The following is a 22,965-nucleotide window of genomic DNA, read 5'->3' on the forward strand; positions in this document are numbered from 1 at the left end:
TAGTCACCTGGGCTCACACATAGAGGGAGTATATATGGTGGGCACCATCTAGAGATAGGGTCAGTCTGTCAGGAGAGTTCTGAGGAGGAGTGCAGCCAGGAGGGCTGACAGGGAGCTGTGGCTCCGGCTGGGCCCAGCTCCAGGGCCAGGCCTGAAGCAGAGAGGAAGAGGAAGAAAGGCCCAGAGGCATAAGACCAAGAGGGAACCCTGAGATCCCACGAGTGAGCTAAAAAGGGTGAAGGGTTGGCAGAAGAGGGCACCGGATCCCAAACTGACGGAGGCAAAACATCCTTAATCAGGAACCGGAGGTCGTGGTCAAGTTTTGCCACGACCCTCACCACATTCACCAGGAAGGTACACCACGAGTAGGGTCAGGAAAGTCTTAAAAGGTTTTACCATATAGAGGCCCAAGGGAACCGGACAAAGGTGGATCCCTGGTGGGGATGGCCGGAGAGAGGGAGAGAGAGGGGAGCTCAGGACCACGTTCCGGAATTGCCTGGGGGTTGGCCGAGTCCCGCACCTGGTGGACGCAGCACGGCTCGGGTGGTCACTCCTGGCCGAAGTGACTGAAGCAACACCAGTGAGTAAAAACCCTGAAACTGCATCCCACGTCTCTGTGCCTCCTTACCGCACCATCACAACCCCCATCATCTCCACCTGCTGCCCTGAGGCCATACCCCTCCCGTTGGGGGTTATACCATCCCCGCTGCACCATCCTTCCACCGGCCTCAGCGGTCTGCTCTGCAGCGGCAGCTCCAAAGCTGCATTCAACGGGTGGCGTAGTCATCCAACATCTACTGCTAATAGACTCGCCACTTAGTTTGACTCCCTGGGCACGGACCGGGTCACCGCCACGAGACTACTACCCCCATCTGATCCGGCTCCGGGTAAGCCCCCGTGCGCGCGATGCCGCACGACACAGAAGGCCCAGGGGCGCGTCAACTTTTGGCGTAGTCGGCAGGATCGCGTGCCCGCCACCACCGGGTACTGCGTGCCTGAAGAAAAGTTCACAGTTACCGTAAGAAGAAGTCTCCCGCCAATTCCAGAGGGTCCCCGCCATCGGACGCCATCTCGGATCGTTTCCCGCCGTTTGCCCGCCATCTGCAGCCTTTTCCCGCCATCCACGGAGTTTCCCGCCATTAGGAGACGATTCCCGCCATCTGAGATGATTTCCCGCCCTGGCAGAGCGGACGCCATTATGGGCGTGCCAGAGGGTGGCAAGAGGCCACCTCCCATCGTGGGCCTGGTCCCAGAAGAGCGCCAAAAGCAAAGACCGCCCCCACCAGCAGAGACTGCAATGATAGAGATGTCCATCAGAGTGGGGGGTCTGCCCCTGGAACTGACAATCACCAAGTTGCCCCAGGTCCGCCCTCTGTATGGGCGGATCAAGAACAAAAGAGAGAGGATGGGTGCAGCCTGGAGGAGTCTGGAGAGATCGCACCCGGAGATGGAGGGAGAGTCAAGCAGCACCGACCCTGTGTTCAGGAGCCTGTTGCAGGCCGCTACCCCCGAAGGCCTGGTGGAGATTCTGGCACAGCTCCCCCGAGATCGGGAGCATGCACAGACCGCACTGGAGGGCTTGGCTCGGAAGATGGCCCGAGTGCAGCAAGAAGTGCTGGCCGAGTGGAGCAGAGAAATGGCCCTGCAAGCTGGAACCCGCCAGCAAAGGCCGCCACCCGCAACGAGGAGCACGCCTGCCCCTGAAGATGGTGCAGGAGGGACGAAGGCCGGAGACGACGCCGTGGAAGGAGCTGAAGAGATGGAAGCAGGTAAAGGGGACGTCACCACCCCAAGCCTAGTAGCCGTAAGCCTGCCCCAGCTCCCCGTCGCAGAGCCCGAAATTCCCCTTACCGAGCCTGTTGCTGCACCGTCACCGCTCCAAACTAGGCCTCAAGCGGCAGGAGCCGTGGCCGCGCCCTCTGTGACGTCACGCGCCTCAATCCAGAGCGTGGCCAAGCAGGAAACGCCACCGGCCTGGTCGCAGGGCCGAGTACCCCCGGGCGCCGCAGTTCCAACAGCGCCCTCTACCTCCACTAAGCCATCGGCCTGGTCACAAGATCGAGTACCCCCGGGCGCCGCAGTCTCCACAGCGCCCTTCACCTTCAGGGTGCCGCCGGCCTGGTCGCAAGGCCTGGTGAATCCGGGCGCCGTTGCCACCACCGCGCCCTCGACCTCCAGAGTGCTACCCTTGGGTGAAGACTTGTTCGCCCAGCATACTTGCCCGGATGGGCAACCCTTTGTGTGGCCTCCGGAGTACACCACTCCCCGACTCCAGAAGGAATGGCCCCTGTGTGAGCCCCTGATCCCGGCTCCGGCACCCGCCAAGATCACCCCACTCCCGTTGGAGGAGGCGCAGTTCGCATGGGACCCCACCGGTGAAAACCTCATGGGGTTCACCCAAGAGACCCGGGCGGCCGCAGCCCAGCGTGCGGAGTGCTGCCGACAACAACTGGAGGTCTTCAACAAAGAACGGCGAGAGAGGCGGATCCGCGAGGAGCGGCTGCAAGTTCAGAGTGCGGAGCAGAAACGTCGGACCCGGCGAAACCCCCGTGCAGCCCACGGTCTCCGCGCCACCGGGACCATAATCAAGTTCCAACTGGAGCACGGTTGGGGCTTTATCCGGGATCACAGAACCCCCGGCGACGTCTTTGTCACCCGCAGAGATGTCGAGAGTCATCTGCCGGAGGGACACAGAGGACGTGACCTTTACCCGGGTGACGAGGTCACCTTCACCCGGCATCAGTGTGCTAAGGGACCATATGCTCTTCATGTGCACCGACTGACCGAGGAAGAGCTGCGGTATGAGGCGGATCAAGAGGACCCGGACGGGTTTGAAGATTACCCTCAGAAAGGAGCAGGAGGACGCCGTTACTGAAGTACGGTAAAGTGGAACTGTAAATAGTTACCCGTAAGGGTACAAGAACTGCTGCTAATTAAAATATGGTCCCCGTTGGGACTAGTGAATTGTTCCCGTGTGTCCCTATCCCTAACCAGGCTGAGGACTGTGAGCAGCCATCCCTTTATCCCCACTGGCCGAGGACTGAGAGCGGCCACCCTGTAAATAGTTGCGCTTCCTAAGGCGCCCCCTACCGGTTTTATAAGGAACTGTATTTGTGACTGTTGCACTTTTACCTGGTCATAAATTTCACCGTGGCCAGAAGATCAAGAGTGTGTTTTATAAGAGAATGTTTTATATGCAAGAGTTTTATATTGAAAGTTAATGTGTTTTATATGTAAGTGCACTTTAAAATTTTTGTATGTTTTATATTGTTTTACTCTTTTACAGCCCGAGGACGTGCTGTGGTTTACCAGGGGGGAATGTAGCACCCTGAGGACTCGGCTGCTACAGGGGTATTGCACCTCAAACCAGAGGTGTGGTATTCCACTCCCGGGTAAGGATGGAATGTGGGACTGAGCTCAGATAGCTGCATGCACTACACTCATCCCATTTCCGGGGGACAGAACTACGGTACTCCCACCAGTTAGATGTGCAGGTACGACAGCGTCTGTCCCTGGCTGGAGTGGGAGGGGGGGGAGGAACATCCCAGTAGTGTAGGGGCAGATAGGGGAGGGGCTCTGGGCATAGAGGTAGGAGCCCATTGGGTGCTAGTCACCTGGGCTCACACATAGAGGGAGTATATATGGTGGGCACCATCTAGAGATAGGGTCAGTCTGTCAGGAGAGTTCTGAGGAGGAGTTCAGCCAGGAGGGCTGACAGGGAGCTGTGGCTCCAGCTGGGCCCAGCTCCAGGGCCAGGCCTGAAGCAGAGAGGAAGAGGAAGAAAGGCCCAGAGGCATAAGACCAAGAGGGAACCCTGAGATCCCACGAGTGAGCTAAAAAGGGTGAAGGGTTGGCAGAAGAGGGCACCGGATCCCAAACTGACGGAGGCAAAACATCCTTAATCAGGAACCGGAGGTCGTGGTCAAGTTTTGCACAACCCTCACCACATTCACCAGGAAGGTACACCACGAGTAGGGTCAGGAAAGCCTTAAAAGGTTTTACCATATAGAGGCCCAAGGGAACCAGACAAAGGTGGATCCCTGGTGGGGATGGCCGGAGAGAGGGAGAGAGAGGGGAGCTCAGGACCACGTTCCGGAATTGCCTGGGGGTTGGCCGAGTCCCGCACCTGGTGGACGCAGCACGGCTCGGGTGGTCACTCCTGGCCGAAGTGACTGAAGCAACACCAGTGAGTAAAAACCCTGAAACTGCATCCCACGTCTCTGTGCCTCCTTACCGCACCATCACAACCCCCATCATCTCCACCTGCTGCCCTGAGGCCATACCCCTCCCGTTGGGGGTTATACCATCCCCGCTGCACCATCTTTCCACCGGCCTCAGCGGTCTGCTCTGCAGCGGCAGCTCCAAAGCTGCATTCAACGGGTGGCGTAGTCATCCAACATCTACTGCTAATAGACTCGCCACTTAGTTTGACTCCCTGGGCACGGACCGGGTCACCGCCACGAGACTACTACCCCCATCTGATCCGGCTCCGGGTAAGCCCCCGTGCGCGCGATGCCGCACGACACAGAAGGCCCAGGGGCGCGTCACTATCTGCCTGTGTAAAACAGACTGTTAAACAAATGCCAATCAGAAAATATTTAACAATCAGTGATCATTTAATGCATCAAAATCATCTAGTGTAAATGGACCTTAAGGCCACGTTCACACGTTCAGTATTTTACATCAATTTTTGTAGGAGAAAACCAGGAGTGGGTGATAAATACAGAAGTGGTGACTTGTTTCTATTATACTTTTCCTCTGATTGTTCCACTCCGGGTTTTGGCTTACAAATACTGATGTAAAATACTGACCAAATACTGAACTTGTGAATGTGGCTTTAGTTTTGGTTCAAATCAGTTCCCAGTCAATATAGAAGAAAGCGGCTAAACCCCAAATCGAGCTCTGTAAGGCGTGAAACAGCCTCATCTTCTATATGGATTTGATTTATGAATCAAGAAAAGCAGAAACTAAGTCTATACAGTACAAGCTGATCCAGAATTTGGCAGTCAAGGGGACTTTACATTTTATTTTAACATAAGGACTGATTTTAGCCACAGTAGAATTTCTTGGATTAGGATTAACTGTTCATATCATCATTAATTCTTTTTAGTTCGTTGACTTACAGTACTTACATATATACATGTGTGTATATATATATATATATATATATATATATATATATATATATATATATATATATATATTTTGCACACACACACACACACACATATATATATATATATATATATATATATATATATATACACACACATACACACACATTATAATGTATGTATGTATATGCGTGTGTGTACACTGATCAAAAAAATAAAGGAAACACTCAAATAACACATCCTAGATCTGAATGAATGAAATATTCTCATTGAATACTTTGTTCTGCACAAAGTTGAATGTGCTGACAACAAAATCACACAAAAATCATCACTGGAAATCAAATTTATTAACCAATGGAGGCCTGGATTTGGAGTCACCCCCAAAATTAAAGTGGAAAAACACACTACAGGCTGATCCAAATTTGATGTAATGTCCTTAAAACAAGTCAAAATGAGGCTCAGTATTGTGTGTGGCCTCCACGTGCCTGTATGACCTCCCTACAACACCTGGGCATGCTCCTGATGAGGTTGTGGATGGTCTCCTGTGGGATCTCCTCCCAGACCTGGACTAAAGCATCTGCCAACTCCTGTACAGTCTGTGGTGCAACGTGACGTTGGTGGATGGAGCGAGACACGATGTCCCTGATGTGCTCAATCGGATTCAGGTCTGGGGAACGGGCGGGCCAGTCCATAGCTTCAATGCCTTCATCTTGCAGGAACTGCTGACACACTCCAGCCACATGAGGTCTGGCATTGTCCTGCATTAGGAGGAACCCAGGGACAACCGCACCAGCATATGGTCTCACAAGGGGTCTGAGGATCTCATCTCAGTACCTAATGGTAGTCAGGCTACCTCTTGCGAGCACATGGAGGGCTGTGCGGCCCTCCGAAGAAATGCCACCCCACACCATTACTGACTCACGGCCAAACCAGTCATGCTGAAGGATGTTGCAGGCAGTAGATTGTTCTTCACGGCATCTCCAGACTCTGTCATGTCTGTCACATGTGCTCAGTGTGAACCTGCTTTCATCTGTGAAGAGCACAGGGCGCCAGTGGCGACTTTGCCAATCCTGGTGTTCTGTGGCAAATGCCAAGCATCCTGCACGGTGTTGGGCTGTGAGCACAACCTCCATCTGTGGACGTCGGGCCCTCATACCACCCTCATGGAGTCGGTTTCGAACCGTTTCTGCAGACACATGCACATTTGTGGCCTGCTGGAGGTCATTTTGCAGGGCTCTGGCAGTACTCCTCCTGTTCCTCCTTGCACAAAGGCGGAGGGAGCGGTCCTGCTGCTGGGTTGTTGCCCTCCTACGTCCCCCTCCACATCTCCTGGTGTACTGGCCTGTCTCCTGGTAGCGCCTCCAGCCTCTGGTCACTACGCTGACAGACACAGCAAATCTTCTTGCCACAGCTCACAATGATGTGCCATCCTGGATGAGCTGCACTACCTGAGCAACTTCTGTGGGTTGTAGAGTCCATCTCATGCTACCATGAGCGTGAACGCACAACCAACATTCGAAAGTGACCAAAACATCAGCCAGAAAGCATTGGTACTGAGATGTGGTCTGTGGTCCCCACCTGCAGAACCACTCCTTTATTGAGGGTGTCTTGATAATTGGCAATAAGTTCCATCTATTGTCTATTCCATTTGCGCAACAGCATGTGAAATTGATTGGCACTCAGTGTTGCTTCCTAAGTGGACAGTTTGACATACATACATACATACATACATACATACATACATACATACTATAAAAAGGGACTAGTAGTACTCAACAGACTTTGCTGTTGCGTGGGCAGCAGTGTGAGCAGGACCAGTGTTTAATTTTTCTTTCCTGCAATTTTAAACTATGAAATAGAATAACTGGGGTCCTGGGTTCAAATCCCACCAAGAACATCTGCAAGGAGTTTGTATGTTCTCCCTGTGTTTGTGTGGGTTTCCTCCGAGTTCTCTGGTTTCCTCCCACACTCCAAAGACATACTGATTGGGAATTTAGATTGTAAGCCCCAATGGGGACAGTGATGATGATGTCTGTAAAGCCCTGTGGAATTAATGGCGCTATATAAGTGAGTAAAATATATAAAATAGAATAAGCTGGCATTTCTCTATCTTTGCATTCCAACTTTATACATTTTAAAACTATGATAAAAAGGGTCGTCTAGTATCACATATGATATGTGATTTTATTTCTCCCAGAATACAAATATAAAAGAGTGACAGGTACGTAAAGTATTACAGCTTAGATGTACCTTTATTCTGTGGATATCCAAAGGATAGTTGATAACTACGTGATAGGAGGAGGTCAGACTACTGAGACCCACACCAATTGCTAAATCAGGGAGCATCAGTCCCCAGTTTGAATGAGGCAGCTAGCTGTCAAACATGCACACCATTGCTCTGTTCATTCTTTATTGGACTGCCAGAAATAACAATTCACAGCAATCATTGAGGGTCCGAGCGGTTGGGCCCACATTGATCTAGGAATATTCATTTTTATGATGCCTTTAATAAACAATGAGTAGTCTGTTGTCAGCTGAAATCTCCTGCTGGAAAGACAGGACATAACTTTGCAGCAAGTAAAACAAGCGCTCTTGTACCATATAACACCAGAAGCCTCTCCACAAAACTACTACTGAATAGTTTGATAGTACGCTTTTAGGGGGAAAAAAAAATAAAATTGTATCTATATGCACAAAATACAAAACAACTGGTTCATACAATTAGAGTTTATGAAACTGATAATTGTAGAAAAAAAAAATACTGAATTTCAAGATGCTATTACTTATTTTTTGTATCTATAAAACGGTCGAAATATTGCATTACACTCATTTATATTGTTCTCAAGCATATACCAAATAAAGAGTAGTGACAGCCTATTTTACATGTCTGGAAATCAATGTGGATCATGGTAATATAACATTAAATGCACATACAGTATCTGCTTTGATAAGACAATATAAGAATTTGCATGCATCTGCAGTAAGTGGATGATTTCAGCAATACTTAAACTCTTAAAATCTTCTAACTTATAAAAGGCATTGTTAATAAATGGGGGAATATACTCAACCATAGCTTTTATGAATACGATTGCATATATGTTTGGTAGAAAATCATCCATAAAATTTTTGTATTAGAAAGGACAGAGGTAAAACTAAGCAGATATAGAAAGTGAGAAGGGGCAGCAGATAGACTGAATTAACACTTTTTTTTTTCTTAGTTGCGATGGCAGTGTCTAGTCCATATAATGCTTTTAATCTGATTAGTCCATCAACTTCTGTTAAAGGGTTTCTCCCAAGTGGACAACTGCTTTACAAATGCAAGCTACCCTGTTCTTGTAACGGTGGTTAGCCACGCAATAAATGGCAACCGTGGTACACATGATCAGGTCAAGTCCTAAAGAGAGGTTTCATCACAATACTCTCCACAAGGGGTAATAGAGTAGGTACCATCTCTATGAAGTCCATAAGCTTTAATAGGGCATATGGTCAGGAATTGCCAAGTTGGGATAACCGCCAATATCAATACTATTAAGTCGTACAACATAAGAATGTAGAATTACTTGTCTGAAAACTATAGCCTTGTGTCCTGACATTATCTTGGAAATGAAGCTAAATTATCGGAGGCATAAAACCACGCACTTGCAAGGATTATTCATATTGTTGCATGCGCTTACACTGTTCCAAAACTGATTGCTTTATACTTACAATAGAGCCACAAAGAGGTTTTGGGGGTAAATACTAAAAAGCAATATCAGCCTTGAATGAAAAATCAGCAAGACTTTAGAATAACTTCACTGATCGAATAGCAATTGGAGAAAAGGAAGACGTGGTTATTTTCCTTATAAAGAAAGGAGAATTATGTATAAAAAAAAAAAAAAAAAAAAAAGAAAAGGTGATTGTGCTTAAAATACCAAGAACAGCCTGTCAATGGTTCAGGGACACAGACATTTTTAAGATTTAAAAAAAAAAAGTTTCTGAAACGGCACAATAATTTTTAAAGTTTCTCTTTTCCTGCATTTACGTCTGGATGGCAGTCAGAATAATATCTAGTTTACAACTTGTGGAGGGCCTTCTGGTATGAGGGATGTGAAGAATGTGGTTATGAATGACCAAGCTGATGCCACAAGTCCTGGAGGTTCTACTTCTGGAGCATCATCCCCTCGCTCTTCTGCTGCATCCTCCTGAACGCCTTCATCCATACGACGCTCCTGTGGAGAAAAACATTGGTTACAATACGACACTGATACAGCAACGCTGTGGGCAAGAATGATTTTCAGAAAAGTGTGAAAATAAGACCTAAAAAGGTTGTCTGACTAGTACAACACGTTGTGACTTTAAATTATGTAAATTGGAAGTATTTCAAAAATGTTTGTCAGCAGTGTTCAGATCATACAGGTGCATCTCACAAAATTAGAATATCATCAAAAGTTAATTTATTTGTTCTTCAATACAAAAAGTGAAACGACATATTATATAGAGTCATTACAAATAGTGATCTATTTCAAGTGTTTATTTCTGTTAATGTTGATGATTATGGCTTACAGCCAATGAAAACACAAAAGTCATTATCTCAGTAAATTAGAATACTTTATAACAACAGCTTGAAAAATGTTTTTAAAATCCGAAATGTTGGCCTACTGAAATGTCTGTTCAGTAAATGCATTCAATACTTGGTCGAGGCTCCTTCTGCATCAATTACTGCATCAATGCAGCGTGGCATGGAATCGATCAGCCTGTGGCACTGCTGAGGTGTTCTGGAAGCCCAGGTTGCTTTGATAGCAGCCTTCAGCTCGTCTGCATTGTTGGGGCTGGGGTCGCTCATCTTCCTCTTCACAATACTCCATAGATTCTCTGTGGGGTTATGGTCAGGCAAGTTTGCTGGCCAATCAAGCACAGTGATACTGTTGTTTTTAAACCAGATATTGGTACTTTTGGCAGCGTGTACAGGTGCCAAGTCCTGCTGGAGAATGACATTTCCATCTCCAAAAAGCTTGTTGGCAGAGGGAAGCATGAAGTGCTCTAAAATTTCCTGGTAGACGGCTGCGCTGACTAGGATCTTGATAAAACACAGTGGACCTACACCAGCAGATGACATGGCTCCCCAAACCATCACTGATTGTGGAAACTTCACACTAGACCTCAAGCAGCTTGGATTGTGGCCTCTCCACTCTTCCTCCAGACTCTGGGACCTTGATTTCCAAATAAAAATTGGAACTCTGGGACCTTGTGGAGTGTGTCAATGACTGCCTTCTGGACATCTGTCAAGTCAGCAGTCTTCCCCATGATTGTAGAGCCTACTGAAGCAGACTAAGGGACCTTTTTAAACACTTAAAATAACAAAAAACACCTGCAAAGGTTTCCTAACTTACTGAGATAATGACTTATGTTTTCATTGGCTGTAAGCCATAATCATCAACATTAACATAAAAATACTTGAAATAGATCACTGTTTGTAATGACTTTATATAATAGGCGTTTCACTTTTTGTATTGAAGAACTGAAATAAATTAACTTTTTGATGATATTCTAATTTTGTGAGATGTACCTGTAGCAGAGCTAACAGTAGTGATCCCCCAAAATTTTCAATACCTGAGACCCCGGATGCCTGGACCCCTGCAGTCAGCACTCATTGCACTTTGTGGAGTGCAAAGATATTTTTATAAATGCCAGCACATTTCCTCTCTTTAGATCTAGTGAATAACACAGCCAACGCCGACTCCTAGTTATGTACAGACTATGCATTACAAGTAATGAAGCCAAGTACAGGTAGGATGTATTCTTTACATAACAGCGTCTCAGACCCGGCTGCATTATTCCCAAGATAATAAAACAAGGCTATGTTCCATCAACATATCTACAGTCATGGCCAAAAGTTTTGAGAATGACACCAAAATTATATTGACCCCCACCTGATGAAGACGGCTTAGACCGTTGAAACGCGTTGTGGCAGTGGTATTGGAGGAAGAATAAAAGTCGGTTGACATCTACTAAATTGTCCAGTATTCCTTTGGCGCTCCCTGAGACCGCTGCACCATTGTTTACTTGTGAGATATCTCCATGCGGAGCTAAAGCGGCAGGAGCGGCCTGGTCTATTTGGATGTTTGAGGACCTGCGGTATCCAACCACCGGGTTAAACTACTGAGGACCTGCGGTGACGTGGTATCTGGTCCAGCAGGATCGTGTGACCACTTGAGGAGCACGGAGTTGCGAGGCAAACACCGACAGGACGGTACTACAAATAGAGGTGACCCGGAGCCTCATTAATTACACGCTTAATCTTGGTTGTGTAGACGTACACAACCTTCACAGGTGAGTGTACTGGCACTTTTTAAATTCAGCAAATAGCCCTGTGAGTCTACACATGCGCCCTTTCTTTTCTTTTCACCAAAATTATATTTTCACATGATCTGTTGGCCTCTGGTTTTTATTAGTGTTTGTCTGATGTTTATATCACATACAGAAATATAATTGCAATCATATTATGAGTACCAATAGGTTATATTGACAGTTAGAATGAGTTAATGCAGCAAGTCAATATTTGCAGTGTTGCCCCTTCTTCTTCAAGACCTCTGTAATTCTCCCTGGCATGCTCTCAATCAACTTTTGGACCAAATCCTGACTGATAGCAGTCCATTCTTGCATAATCAATGCTTGCATTTTGCCAGAATTTGTTGGTTTTTGTTTGTACACCAGTCTCTTGATGATTGACCACAAGTTCTCAATGGGATTAAGATCTGGGGAGTTTCCAGGCCATGGACCCAAAATGTCTATGTTTTGTCGAATGAGCCATTTAGTTATCTCCTTTGCTTTATTTCAAGGTGCTCCATCATGCTGGAAAAGCCATTGTTGGGCGCCAAACTGCTCTTGGACGGTTGGGAGAAGTTGCTCTTGGAGGACATTCTGGTACCATTCTTTATTCATGGCTGTGTTTTTAGGCAAGACTGTGAGTGAGCCAATTCCCTTGGCTGAGAAGCAACCCCACACATGAATGGTTTCAGGATGCTTTACAGTTGGCATGAGACAAGACTGGTGGTAGCGCTCACCTCTTCTTCTCCGAATAAGCTGTTTTCCAGATGTCCCAAACAATCGAAAAGGGGATTCATCAGAGAAAATGACTTTGCCCCAGTCCTCAGCAGTCCACTCCCTGTACCTTTTGCAGAATATCAGTCGGTCCCTGATGTTTTTTCTGGAGAGAAGTGGCTTCTTTGCTGCCCTCCTTGAAACCAGCCCTTGCTCAAAGAGTCTCCGCCTCACAGTGCGTGCAGAAGCACTCACACCAGCCTGCTGCCATTCCTGAGCAAGCTCGGCACTGCTGGTAGTCCGATCCCGCAGCTGAAACAGTTTTAAGATACGGTCCTGGCGCATGCTGGTCTTTCTTGGGTGCCCTGGAGCCTTTTTGACAACAATGGAAGCTCTCTCCTTGAAGTTCTTGATGATGCGATAGATTGTTGACTGAGGTGCAATCTTTGTAGCTGCGATACTCTTCCCTGTTAGGCCATTTTTGTGCAGTGCAATGATGGCTGCACGTGTTTCTTTAGAGATAACCATGGTTAACTGAAGAGAAACAATGATACCAAGAACCAGCCTCCTTTTAAAGTGTCCAGTGATGTCATTCTTACTTAATCATGACTGATTGATCGCCAGCCCTGTCCTCATCAACACCCACACCTGTGTTAATGGATCAATCACTAAAACGATGTTAGCTGCTCCTTTTAAGGCAGGACTGCAATGATGTTAAAATGTGTTTTGGGGGTTAAAGTTCATTTTCTGGGCAAATATTGACTTTGCAAGTACAGTAATTGCTGTTAAGCTGATCACTGTTTCTCTGTGTTCTTAAACCTCCAAACATTTCATCTTGTATGGAGTGAGCCACCTTATTATCTTACGGTTTTAAGCAAACTGTCCGTATTTTCCCATGAAAAAAGGTACTTTTTCCTTGCCTCTGACCGTAACTGGGAGGAGTACTCCTCTTCTCCCTCAAAATCCTGATTGGAGTCTGAGAAAGGACAAGTCCCTTCCTCAGATGATTCCTCCATCTCCCACCTAGCCCGCTTAGGTCGGGAAGTGGACTGAGCTGTTTGGGGAGGCATGAGGGTAGAGAGAGTAGACTGGACCTCCTCTCTTATAGTGGACCACATATCCTCTTGGAAGGATGACTGTTCATCCTTCAGAAATTTAGCTATGCACTTTGAGCATAATTGTTTTTTGTATGACTGAGATAGCTTGGCATTGCATGCCGGGCATCTTCTTTTCTGTGAGGAGGATCCGGATCCTGGTTCGGCTCCTTTATCCTAATTTCAATAAAAGATATGGGCCCATTCTTAAAACTGGCACTTAGAATATCAGAGGGGAGGGGGTGGGAGGCTCCTGAAGGGAGTACTTACACTACCCACGGTTTCAGCAGGCGCCTCTGAATAAGCTGGATTAGAATCCGTGTTTCTCAGACTGTGCAGCCTCACCACTGTGTCCAGTAAGCTTTTGTAGGGTCTTACCTGCCTCCAGGTGATCCAGGTTCCACCCCTCCTCTTGTCATGCCGACGAATCCCACCTGTGAAGGATGCTGAGCCGTGTGATCCGGCAGTTTGTCCTCCTAGGCCTGGCGTGTGTTCATCAAGTTGCGCCGCGGACCAGAAGAGCGTTCAATCCTGGAACGCACACGTGCACCAGGAACAGGAAGTTGCGGCCGGCAGGTATGGCATGGCGCAGAGAGCCCTCCGCAGAGGGAAGCGGCGATTGTCAGGAGCATCACCTACTACCACTGACCGGACTGAGGGACCCCCGCCCAGAGAGGTATCAGTCGCTTGACAGAGGGAAGGGAAGAGATCGGTCCCCTCTGTTTCCTCTGAGCTCCTAAGGTATGTTGCGCTGCTGTGCTCCTCTTCTGCATCCTGTCCTGCTAGGGACAGGAAAAACCATGAGGGTGATGTGGAAGGAGGGGAATGGGAGGCTTTTAAACCTCTCTGTGTTTCCTGTCCCTAGAGGATGAATAGGACTTACCTCCTGTCGTGCTGTCATGAGGGGCGTCCTGGGAAATACTTGTTGCTTGGGATCTGAGGGCAAACAAGAATTGTACACTGACCGACACTGGCTGTGTTTTCTTGGCTTGCATCGTTTTTATTTAATTGGACCAACAATGGCAGATCTGGAGATAATTTGTATCTCAACCCAAATTAGCTCTCCTTGGAAGGGGTTACTACGACAAAAACATGCACGCTCAGTTCAGGAAAGTAAGTATCCATTCTCAATAGAGGAAGGGAGTAAGCCACTGCCAAACCATTCTGGCGACATCTTATTTAGCCAGAGAACAATAAGTGTGGGTAGTGATATTTAACATGTCCGATTTGTTCTCTTTTTCTAACCCCAACATCATCTATTGGGAGGGAAAGTTGGGAGTCCCCTAAGCCCCTCAAATAAAATTAGATATTTGTCAGCCAAACAAAACTGTACCTCAAAAAGAATGTTTATGCCAAAATGTGATATTGGGCCACACGTCTACTGTTTATCTAAAAAAAAAAAAACACAAACGTTTTTGGGGTGCAATCATCCAATGCAAATGTGTTTTGCTTTAAAGGGAATCTGTCACCACTTTGGAGTTATCAGACCTGTACTATGGGCATACAGGTTATAGAAAAGTAAATTATACTTACCTGTATGACCCATAGTAGAGGTTTGATTGCAGAGAAATCAGTTTTTATAAACTCAGTTGTGCACAGGCTTTGCGTCCAGGGGATGCCAAGAAATCCCCGCCTATGTGATTATTCCCCAAAATCACCACCTATATGCTTATTTACCATATTTCCCCCCTTCCCCTGCACTGTGCTCCCTGCTTTGCTGGGCATGCGCAAAGCGCCGCTCACATAGAGCGCGCTTTGCTTCATCGTTGCTTCATTGTCACTTCCCGGTGCCTGCTCAATAGAAACCTGCGGCGCAGAGCACAGAGATGGGGCCGGAATGAAACAAAGAGCGCCCTGTGTGAGCGGCACTTTGCGCATGCCCGGCAATAAAGGGAGCATAGTGCATGTCACAGGGCCCTGTGACGTGCAGGGGGGGGGGCGTTGGGGAGGAATATAATACACACATAGGTGGGGATTTTCGGGAATAATAAGCACATAGGCAGGGATTTTTTGGCGTCCAGACACCAAGCCTGTACAAAACAAAATTTATTAAAGCGCTTTTCTCTGCAATAAAACCTCTACTATGGGCCATACAGGTATGTATAGATTTACTTTTCTATACCCTGTATGCCCATAGTAGAGATCTGATATCTCCGAAGTGGTGACAGATTTCCTTTAAAATCTCTATTCTTTGCCCTCGCTTTTACATAGTTTTCATGGCTGTAATAACTAAACCCTCAAAGCAGAGCAGCCACGTACCATCTCCAGAAGATCATTGTTGTTTACCCGGTCAGGATTGACATCTCCTGCTTCATCTCTCGCCTGTGGTTGACCATCCTCTTGTCTGAACGGAAACCAGCCAGCTTGGTGCCTGTGAACAAAAAGGTACGCAAGTTCCAGAATCTGAATGCAGAATATAGTGTTAAAGCATAATACAACTACATAAGGCTATTTACAGAACTCCATGAACACACACACACACACACACACACACACACAGGGATATATCCCAAGTGCACACACAAGACTAATGCAAGCTGTCCAACCTGCAAATAAAGCCCTACAAATTCTTTCCTGTGCTCCGGTAACTTTGTGGCATCATAGGAACATCATTTAGAGAAAATTAAGACAGTATATTCTAGCTTTAGAGGAAGAAGGAAAATTTCCTATAACAGGTAAGTGTTCAACATCTGAGGTTACAAACCCAGAGTCACATGTGGATAGAAATCACTCTTCATCCTAACTGGCTTAAATATAGCCAATTTTGTGTGGACATTGCAGTAAAATATCACAAGCTTTCGCGTGATGGGGCACAAATATTAGAGAGTCAAATATAAATTTGGACTAAGTACCAGTTTTTAGAGAATGCACAATGAAGCTTTTTTGAGTCCAATCTGTACCCCCCTGGACTTACCAGACATAGGCTATCCGACAGGTATTTTACAGTTCAAACACTATAAATTTCACATACAGGAAAGTAAAGTTTATTAACCGCTTCCCGACCGCCCACTGTAGATAAACGTCCGCGCTGCCTGGGCTCTGTGCAGCGCGGACGTTTAAAAACGGTGGGTGGTCTCGCAGTGCTCAGGACCCCCTGGGTCCTGCAAGCGCTGTGAGAGCGGTGCAGAGCGTTAGCTCTGACAGGGAACATCATCGGGACCTGATTAGATCAGGTCCCAGTGATGTTAACCCTTTGCTGTCTTCTATATGCTGTGATCTATAGTGATCGCGGCATATAGGAGACAGCAGGAGGAGAGGGGGTCGTCCACTTACCTCTCTGACGACCCCTTGATTGCTTTCAGGACCTGGCGTTGCTATGGCAGCTGGAGGTCACATGACCGCCTCCAGCTCTGCCATATATGGTGGCCTTCCTGTCTGACTTCAGCCTGTATGTAGCTGATGCCAGACAGGAAACTGACTGAAAGAGTCAGTGAAGATCTCATGTAATGTAATATATGTCTATTACATTACATGAGATCAGGGATCAGAAAAATAAAAATTAATGTCCCATACAGGGACTAAGTAAAAATGTAAAAAAAGTAAAAAAAAATGTTTTGAAACTGTTAAAAAAAAAATACAAAATAAAAATAAATAAATAAAATATTAAACCGATAAATCCATATAGTTATGCAAAAATAAAAAAAGTACACATATTTGGTATTGCCGCGTTCGAAACAACCCGAGCTATAAAACTGTCACACTAATTAACTCCTTATGTGTACACCGTAATAAAAATAAATAAAAAACGGAGCAAAAAACTATGCTTTTTCCTCATATCGCCAAACAAAAAGTGGAAAAGAATGCGATCAAAAAGCAAAATGGAAATAGAAATGGTACCGCTGAAAACGTCATCTTGTTCTGCAAAAATCAAGCCACTATACAGCTCCATCAGCCAAAAAATAAAAAAGTTATACCTCTGAGAATAAAGCAATGCAAAAAAAATATTTTTTCTTTAAAATTGTTTTATTGTGTAAAAGCGCCAAAACATAAAAAAATATACAGTAAGTGTAGTATCGCTGTAAACGTACTGACCCGAAGAATAACGCTGCCTGATCACTTTTACCACACGCAGAACGGCATAAAAAAAACCCTCAAAAAACAATTCCTGAATTGTTGGTTTTTGTTAATTTTACCTCCCAAAAAAACGGAATAGAAAGCGATCAAAAAATGTCACGTACCCACAAATGGTACCAATAAAAATGTCAACTCGTCCCACAAAAAACAAGCCATCACATGACTCTGTCGGCCGAAATATGGAAAAATTATAGCTCTCAAAATATGGCAATGCTAAAACTAGATTTTGCAAAAAAAAAGCGTCTCTTAGTGTGTGACAGCTGTCAGTCATAAAAACCCGATATAAATCTGGTATCTCTGTAATTGCACCGACCCGAAGAATAAAGTAATCTAATCAGTTATATCACACTAGGAACGGCGTAAAAAAATAAATAAAACCAATTCTTCACCTGCTACTGATTTGTTTATTATGTCTCCCAAAGATCGCAGTATGGCCCGGCACACATTTATCCTGCGCTCTGCGCTGAGCACTTACGCCAGAGTTTCCGTGTAAATCTCTGAAATATGTGATTCAGCCGGAACCCATGACGGAAGATTCCCTGTAATGAGGCAGATATAGGCCACTGTGGATGCCGTCTGGCCTGTGATTCCACGGTGTCATTTGTTTTAGGCGTGCATAAAAGTGCAGTTGGCCACAGTTTTGTGCACTTCTGAAAAAAAGGACACCACTAAACAGAGGCCAGATGGAGTCCAGAGTAACTCTGCTGCCTCTTACAGTGAATGGATCCCGCAGGGGTTTCATCTGAATTACATCACTTGGAAATTTAGATGGAAACCCCGATGTAAGTGCTCAGCCTAGAGCGCCGGATAAATGTTACGTAAAATGTTCCCAATAAAAGCTTCAACTCAGTCCTCAAAAAAAGGTAGTCCACACTCAGGTCCGTCATCTGTTAAAAATATAAGGGACTTTCAAGTTACTGGTAGCAGAAAGGCTCTGGAAAAGCAAAATGGCCATTGCCACCCAAAAGAAATTCAGAAAATGTTGTGCTCCCAAATCCAAATGCCTATTCTACAATAATTTGTTCTCCAATTGTCAAATAGCGCTCCCCCCCCCAGATCTCGCTGTATGGCTGAGTGGTACGATACAGCCACATATGGGGTATTGCCACTTTTAGAAGAAATTGTGTGACACATTTCGGCACCATTTTTACCCATTGCCCTGTGTGAAAATGTAAAATCTGAGGGTAAAACATTTTTTTGTGGTAAAAATATAATTATGCTTTTTTCACTGCCCAATGGTATAAATTTAAAAATTAAAAAATACTCACTACTTCCCTAGATGAATTCCTTGAGAGGTGTAGTTTACAAAATGGGGTCACTTGTGGGGGTTTCTGCTGTTTCTGCATGTCAGCGACTCTTCAAATGTGACATGGTGTCTGCTGCCTATCCCAGCCAACATAGCGCTCCTTTCTCTTCCGAACCCTGCCGTACACCAAAGCAGTGGTTTTCCCCCACATATGGGGTATCGGCGTGTTCAGGAGAAATTGCACAACAAATTTCATGGTGCAATTTATCCTATTACCCTTATGATAATGCAAAATTAAGGGATGAAAAACGTTTTTGCGGGAAAAATGTGAAAATTTTATTTTTACAGCTGATTATTATAAACTTCTGTGAAGCACGTTGGGGTTCAAGGTGCTCACCACACATCTAGATAAGTTCCCTAAGGGGTCTAGTTTCCAAAATGGTGTCACTTGTGGGGGGTTTCCACTGTTTAGGAACATCAGGGGCTCTCCAAACGCAACATGGTGTCTGCTAATTATTCAGACAAATTTTACATTCAAAAAGTCTAATGGCGCTCCTTCCTTTCCGAGCCCTGCCGTGCGCCCAAACAGTGGTTTTCCCTCACATATGGGGTATCAGCACGCTCAAGAGAAATTGCACAAAAAATTTTGGGGTCCATTTTTTCCTGTTACCCCTGTGAAAATAAAAAAAATTGGGTCTAAAGTAACATTTTTGTGAAAAAAGTTAAATGTTAATTTTTTTCTTCCACATTCCAAAAATTTCTGTGAAGTACCTGAAGGGTTAATAAAGTTCTTGAATGTGGTTTTGAGCACCTTGAGGGGTGCAGTTTTTAGAACGGTGTCACTTTTGGGTATTTTCTGTCATAAAGACCCCTCAAAGTGACTTCAAATATGATGTGGTCCCTAAAAAAATGTTTTTGTAAATTTTGTTGGAAAAATGAGAAATCGCTGGTCAACTTTTAACCCTTATAGCTCCCTAACAAAAAAAAATTTTGGTTCCAAAATTGTGCTGATGTAAAGTATACATGTGGGAAATGTTATTTATTAAGTATTTTGTGTGACATATTTCTCTGATTTAAGGGCTTAAAAATTCAAAGTTTGAAAATTGCAAAATTTTCAAAATTTTCACCAAATTTCCGATTTTTTCACAAATAAACGCATGTGATATCAAAGAAATTTTACCACTATCATGAAGTACAATATGTCACGAAAAAACAATCTCAGAATCAGGGGGATCCGTTGAAGCGTTCCAGAGTAATTGCTTCATAAAGTGACAGCGGTCAGAATTGAAAAAATTGGCCCGGTCACGAAGGCAAAAACAGGCTCTGGTGCGAAGTGGTTAATCACTCTTTATAAAAAGGACTTAAAGAGGTTGTCCACTGCTTTTACATTGATGACCTATCCCTAGGATACAGTGCTGCTCACCATTATTGGCACCCCTTCATTTTTTCCATAGACTGTACAATATCTTCAGAAATAAATTGAAGTGTACCGAAGTTATATCCTCAGGATTTTTTAATTAGTGGTCTAAAGTAATACAACAATAAAACATGGTTTTTCAAACTTCCATTTTGCAAAGAAAAAAAACAGAATAAACAGCATGTGCAGCAATAATGGCACCCCTAATTAATACTTGGTTGCACACCCTTTGGCATTGCTGACTACCTCCAAACGTTTCTTGTAGCCATCTATAAGCTTCCTGCACTTCTCAGCTGGAATTTTCTCCCACTCTTCCTCTGCAGTTTGGTCAAGCTCTTGAATGTTTGCAGGTTTTTTTTTTTCTCCAATGGCAGATTTCAGCTCACCCAAAGATTTTCAATGGTATTAAAGGTCAGGACTCATTGCTGGCCATTTTAAAACAAACAGTCCATTTTTTCTTTTTCAACCATTCCTGTGTACTTTGGGTCAATGTCTTACTGGAGGACCCATGATCTTCGACTCAAACCAAGTTTTCTTACACTGGGTAGGACATTTCACTCTAAAATCTCTTGATAATTCTGATTTCATGATTCCTGTGATACGGTCTAGGCCTCCAGTACCAGACACCGCAAAGCAACCACACAGCATTATGGATCCTCCACCATGCCTAACTGTTTGTAAGGTGTTTTTTTCCTTAGAAGCTTCATTGCGCCGTCTGTAAACAAACTGTTGCTTTGCATTGTCAAAAAGCTCTACTTTTGTTTTAGCTGTCCACAGAACATTTTCCCAGAAGGTTTGTGGCTTGTCAAGGTACTCTTTGGCAAAGATCAGTCGTTGCTTTTTAGGTCTTTTCTTCAGCAACGGTTTCTTAATTGGCCTTCGCCCATAAAGCTCTGCTTGGTTTAGTGTGCGGCATATGGTAGTTGTTGAAACCATGACCCCAGACTGATCCAGGTTGGTTTTCAGGTCTTTGGATGTTTGAAATGGTGTTTTTTCCATCATTCGAACCAACCTTCGAAGACATCTCTTGTCAATATGCCTCTTTCTCCTATGTCCAGGGAGGTCCTTGACGCTGCCATGCTTGGCAAACTTCTTAATAACATTGCATACTGTTTAAACTGGGATACCAAGGTCTTTGGTTTGGCCTTTATACCCTTTTGGAAGTCTTGTGTTTGCTAATAGCAGTTCAGATGTCCTCAGACAGCTCCTTTGTTTTCACTATTGTGACAAAGGAACAAGGCCTACCATGTGGCTTTTTAAAACACTGAAGTCATCATTCATTTGTTAATTCATGTCATATCGGCACCGACAATCACAGGTAAATCTCTTGTGATTTACCACAGGCGAGTCAAAATGTGTTTCCATACTAAATTAATGTAAAGGGCGCCAACACCAGTGTCACAGCAAGCTTTAGGTTTTTCTGCTTTTCCCTCCCATAGTTTTTTTATTTTTATTTAATTATTTAGCATTTGCTCTTTTGTATTTAACGCTAGTGCGCTATACAAAACTGTTTCACTTGATTCATTTTTTTTCAGGAGACATTCCACATTATGTATTTAAACTTCATGGGTGCTGTGGTGAGGCCAGGGACTGGAAATTCATATTCCCAGTTATGAAGGTCTCAGCAGGAAGGCTAGTCTGTCTGACTTCAAAAGGACCCCAGGAGAGAATTGAATACAGGTCAGCTAGGATATATACCTTTGTAGTGCAAACGCCTATTCCTGACAAGAGTATGGGGGAGCTAATTGAATCATGGCAATGAGGAATAGCTAATTGAATTACCTCTGAAGTCAGGGGACAGCTCCTGTGTTAGATCAATTACCATGCGCACCTTACAATGAGGATATTGCTGGGAAATGGATTATGAAATGTCCGATAGAAGGGAAGAGGAGATTACATGTAAATCGCCTATTTTCTGCCCTGCCCAAGTTACGTATAAATGTGTCCCTCTGTGAGAGGAGGGGGCTTCTGTTGAGGGTCTCCTGTCGCTACAGATGGGCAGAAAGACATAAGGAACCGCCCTGGACCCATGACAGCACCCTTCCTGCCGTGTCCAGAGACCTTTGATGAGTAAATAAATATATAAAATTTATAAGCTCGCTTCACATTATCCTAAACCCGGAACTCACGGAAGTTGTGAGGAAGGATCAGGGGCACGTGGCTCCGATCGGTTTGTGACAGGTGCCAATAACAATGAGAAGAACTGTAGGTCATCAATGTCTGAGTGCCAGGTTCTGACTCCCGGCACTCCCACTGATCAGCTGTTATCGGAGTTGGCGGCACCCGGAAGTACTCACTTGCCGAGCTGCTCCATCTTCTGGTAGCGGCCAAGGCTTAGTACTGCACGGCAGCCACTGTCAGAATATGGCCAGCTCCGCAAGTGAGCACTTCCGGCGGTTGCCAGACACAGAAAACAGCTGATTGTCGGGGGTGCCAGGTGCTGGACCCCGGCCGATCAGACATTGATGACCTATCCCAGGGATAGGTCATCAATGTAAAAGTAGTGGACAACCTCTAAGTTTGAAATTTCTCTAAAATTAGAAAATGAGTGGCTTTACGACAGTAACTGCAAACACCAACTGCTTGGCATAGGACATATGAATATGCAGTTTTCATATGTTTACTGCGTAGCATAAAAATAGTACAGTATGTTAATAATTTGAGCATGTTTCCTTTAGATGTTGACATTCTGGCTAGACAGAACAATTAGTTGTACTCTTTATTGGATGCAATTTAGGGTGTTTTAGTACTTTCTGATCTAACCCTTTATCATAGTCAAAGGTTGCATTTCATAGTGAGTGTCCTAATTTATGTAAATTTAATATACACTATATGGACAAATGTATCGGGGTGCCGTCACATTATACCTACAGGAGCATTTAATCTATAACATTTTGTTGTGCGTCTGAGATTTTTTGCTCATTCATGCATCCAGAAAAGCATTTGTGATGTCAGATACTCATGTTGGAAGAGAAGGCCTGGCTCACAATCACCAAAGGT

The 22,965-nt window shown here is 45.1% G+C and overlaps 1 protein-coding gene across 6 annotated transcripts in view; it reads right to left on the reverse strand.

Moving 5' to 3' along the window:
* Window positions 1-7,826: 7,826 nt before the first annotated feature.
* HERPUD2 (HERPUD family member 2) overlaps window positions 7,827-22,965 on the reverse strand; it is a 58,206-nt gene continuing 43,067 nt past the window's right edge. For 5 of the 6 annotated variants that reach the window (XM_073678232.1, XM_073678231.1, XM_073678235.1 and 2 more), the window contains 2 exons: window positions 15,488-15,599; window positions 7,827-9,322 (listed from right to left, as the gene is read on the reverse strand). In XM_073678232.1, the coding sequence (XP_073534333.1) occupies window positions 9,161-9,322; window positions 15,488-15,599 (274 nt within the window). In that variant the 3' untranslated portion in view covers window positions 7,827-9,160. Of the gene's footprint in view, window positions 9,323-14,561; window positions 14,618-15,487; window positions 15,600-22,965 lie in introns of all 6 variants that reach the window. The other variant, XM_073678234.1, reaches the window with a different exon arrangement.

Source organism: Phyllobates terribilis, unplaced genomic scaffold (genome assembly GCF_046119375.1).
Source record: "Phyllobates terribilis strain yellow unplaced genomic scaffold, ASM4611937v1 Scaffold_4__5_contigs__length_816908805, whole genome shotgun sequence".
In the NCBI taxonomy this organism is placed as follows: Eukaryota; Metazoa; Chordata; class Amphibia; order Anura; family Dendrobatidae; genus Phyllobates; species Phyllobates terribilis.